Consider the following 870-nt stretch of genomic DNA (forward strand, 5'->3'; position numbering starts at 1 on the left):
ACCTCTGAATCTGAATTTGGTGAAGGATTCTCTCCTCCATACATTGAAGGTGCTTTCCGCATGCCGCATGGCGATCAGCAGCTTCGTCGGCTGCTGCTGCTGCTGCTGCTGCTGCATGTGCTGCTGCTGCTGCTGCTGCTGCTGCTGCTGCTGTCTCTGTACGTTCCAGCAGTGAACCTTGCGCGCCAAGGCTGCGATGGCCTCGGGGTCCTCCATGTCTCTCGTCCCCCGCAGCCAGCGGAGAAGAGAAGAAAAGAAAGTGCGGCGTTGTGTTGCTGCTGCTGGCTTACAAACCCCTGATGATACGGGGTGTATAGACACCGGAGACAGCACAGAAGAAGCAGCTGACAATACACCCCAGCCTTTCATTTCTTGCTCAACAGAATCACCTCCTTGGTGATGCTGCTGCTGTTCCTGCTGCTGTTCCTGCTGCTGCTGCTGCTGCTGCTGCTGCTGCTGCTGCACCTGCTGCTGTTCCTCTCTCTGATGTAGACGAGGGAACCTTGACTCTACAGCTTCTTCTGCTTCGTCTGCTGCTGCAGTTGCTGCTGCAGTTGCTGCTTCTTCTGCAGCAGTTCCTGCTGCTGCTGCAGCAGCAGGCTGGACGTGACGAATGGCTGAGACCTCTCTCGTGGTGTAGGGAGAATCATAAAACGCCAGAGGCAGATGCTCCGCAGGCTGCACCCTGTACTCGGTTCTGTATCCTCTCTGGCTGCTGTTTGTGTGTTTCAGCAGTCTAAGAAAAGAAGGCCCCTGCAGAAAGCTGCTGCCTCTGGCCGTGCTGCTGATGCTGCCTCTGCTGGTACTCAAGGAAGGGTAATGCTGCTGCAGCTGCTGCTGCTGCTGCTGCTGCTGCAGCGGATGCTGCTG

General features: G+C 56.7%; 1 protein-coding gene across 1 annotated transcript in view; it reads right to left on the reverse strand.

Moving 5' to 3' along the window:
* EMH_0060290 (uncharacterized protein) overlaps positions 1-870 on the reverse strand; it is a gene marked incomplete at both ends in the record, with an annotated part of 3363 nt that overhangs the window by 2334 nt on the left and 159 nt on the right. Inside the window, one exon of the mRNA XM_013497776.1 lies at positions 1-868. Coding sequence (XP_013353230.1) covers positions 1-868 — 868 coding nt within the window. The remainder of the gene's footprint in view (positions 869-870) is intronic.

The sequence above is a fragment of the Eimeria mitis genome, genomic scaffold (genome assembly GCF_000499745.2).
Source record: "Eimeria mitis Houghton genomic scaffold, Emh_scaff2918, whole genome shotgun sequence".
In the NCBI taxonomy this organism is placed as follows: domain Eukaryota; phylum Apicomplexa; class Conoidasida; order Eucoccidiorida; family Eimeriidae; genus Eimeria; species Eimeria mitis.